The sequence below is a fragment of the Polistes canadensis genome, unplaced genomic scaffold, assembly GCF_001313835.1.
Source record: "Polistes canadensis isolate GaletaPanama2010 unplaced genomic scaffold, ASM131383v1 scaffold_145, whole genome shotgun sequence".
NCBI classification, from domain to species: Eukaryota; Metazoa; Arthropoda; class Insecta; order Hymenoptera; family Vespidae; genus Polistes; species Polistes canadensis.
Window position 1 is genome coordinate 84,910 of NW_014569692.1, and position 1,364 is coordinate 86,273.

General features: G+C 21.2%; 1 protein-coding gene across 1 annotated transcript in view; it reads right to left on the bottom strand.

Moving 5' to 3' along the window:
* Nucleotides 1-507: 507 nt before the first annotated feature.
* Nucleotides 508-1,364, bottom strand: part of LOC106788600 (GTPase-activating protein) — an 8,978-nt gene continuing 8,121 nt past the window's right edge. Inside the window, exon 16 of the mRNA XM_014752006.1 lies at nucleotides 508-592. Within this exon, the coding sequence (XP_014607492.1) occupies nucleotides 553-592 (40 nt within the window). The 3' untranslated portion in view covers nucleotides 508-552. The remainder of the gene's footprint in view (nucleotides 593-1,364) is intronic.

Consider the following 1,364-nt stretch of genomic DNA (forward strand, 5'->3'; position numbering starts at 1 on the left):
ATATATATATATACATGTATAATTTTTCATTGCATGTATACTATATGTGGCAATCTTATTAATAATAATTATTATTATTATTATCCTAAATGTACTCCAAAAAGAAACCTCATATATTTTTTATATTAAAAGTGTCGTAAATTTAACAAATATATTTGCCATGTAAATTGCAAAGAAATAATTAATTTAACAATGATACAAAATGTTAGTTTCTAACTCTTTTCCTTGTGCACCACACATATACACACACACGCACGTGTTTACAATTATTATTAGATATTAGTTTAACAAAATATAATTGTTGATTCTTAATAAATGCCAATTGTCTTAACGATTTATTTATTAATTAAAAAATAATATGAATAATACATTTATTATTACACAAATATATATATATGAGTGTGTAATAATAAAGTCAAAATATTATTGTGATGAAAAAAGATAGCAGTCTCATTTGTAAAAATTTAAAGATCTTTGTTTCGTTTTTTTCCCCCTCCTATACAGGGGATGGACACATTTTTTTCTTGTAAATAGCAGATCAGATGCGTATTCTTAATTATTTGTTTTTCTTGACCTCTTCCAAGTTATAAACCTAATGAGAAAATTTTCATTTGTTATTAAAAAAGAAATATACAGAAAAAGCCTTCTAAATTGTCTCTTATCTTTATGTATTATTAATTAATAATCTTTCGTTCTAATATTAAGTAAGATGAAATATATTGTTTGATATTTAATCGACAAGCCATCAATTTATTAGATTAATATGATTATCATTATTTTAATATCTTTTAAATAAATGCAATAGAAAATTATTTAAGATCTGAATATAACAAGGAAATTAATGATATCGTTTTGGTTGTTATACAAATAATGTGATAAAAAAGAAGAAGAAAAAAAAAGACAAGTAAGATATCGATTTGTCATGAATTTTCAATGCTTGTGTATGATCATTGTTTTTGTATTTTACTATGTTTTAATAGTTATGATGATAATAATAATAACAATAATAATAATAATAATAATAATAATATTAATAATACATGATAGAAATAATTTAACATATCAAGTATTTAGCAATATTTCACAATGCTGCTAATAGTGATTTGCAAATATTTAAATTTAGAACTGTTTAGCACTTAGGCCTCTTTGGAATAACGAGCTTTAATTTTGTTTAAACATTTCTTGTATTATTATAAATCAAATTAATTAATTTGAATTAATTGAAATTTCATTTAATTGACATCTATTTAAATACAGACATGTACCATCATTTTTTCCATGTCTCGTATTTATTAATATGTAATTATTAAAAAGAAAAAAAAATTAAAAAAAGAACATCTGTATGACGAATATTTGTTATTTTC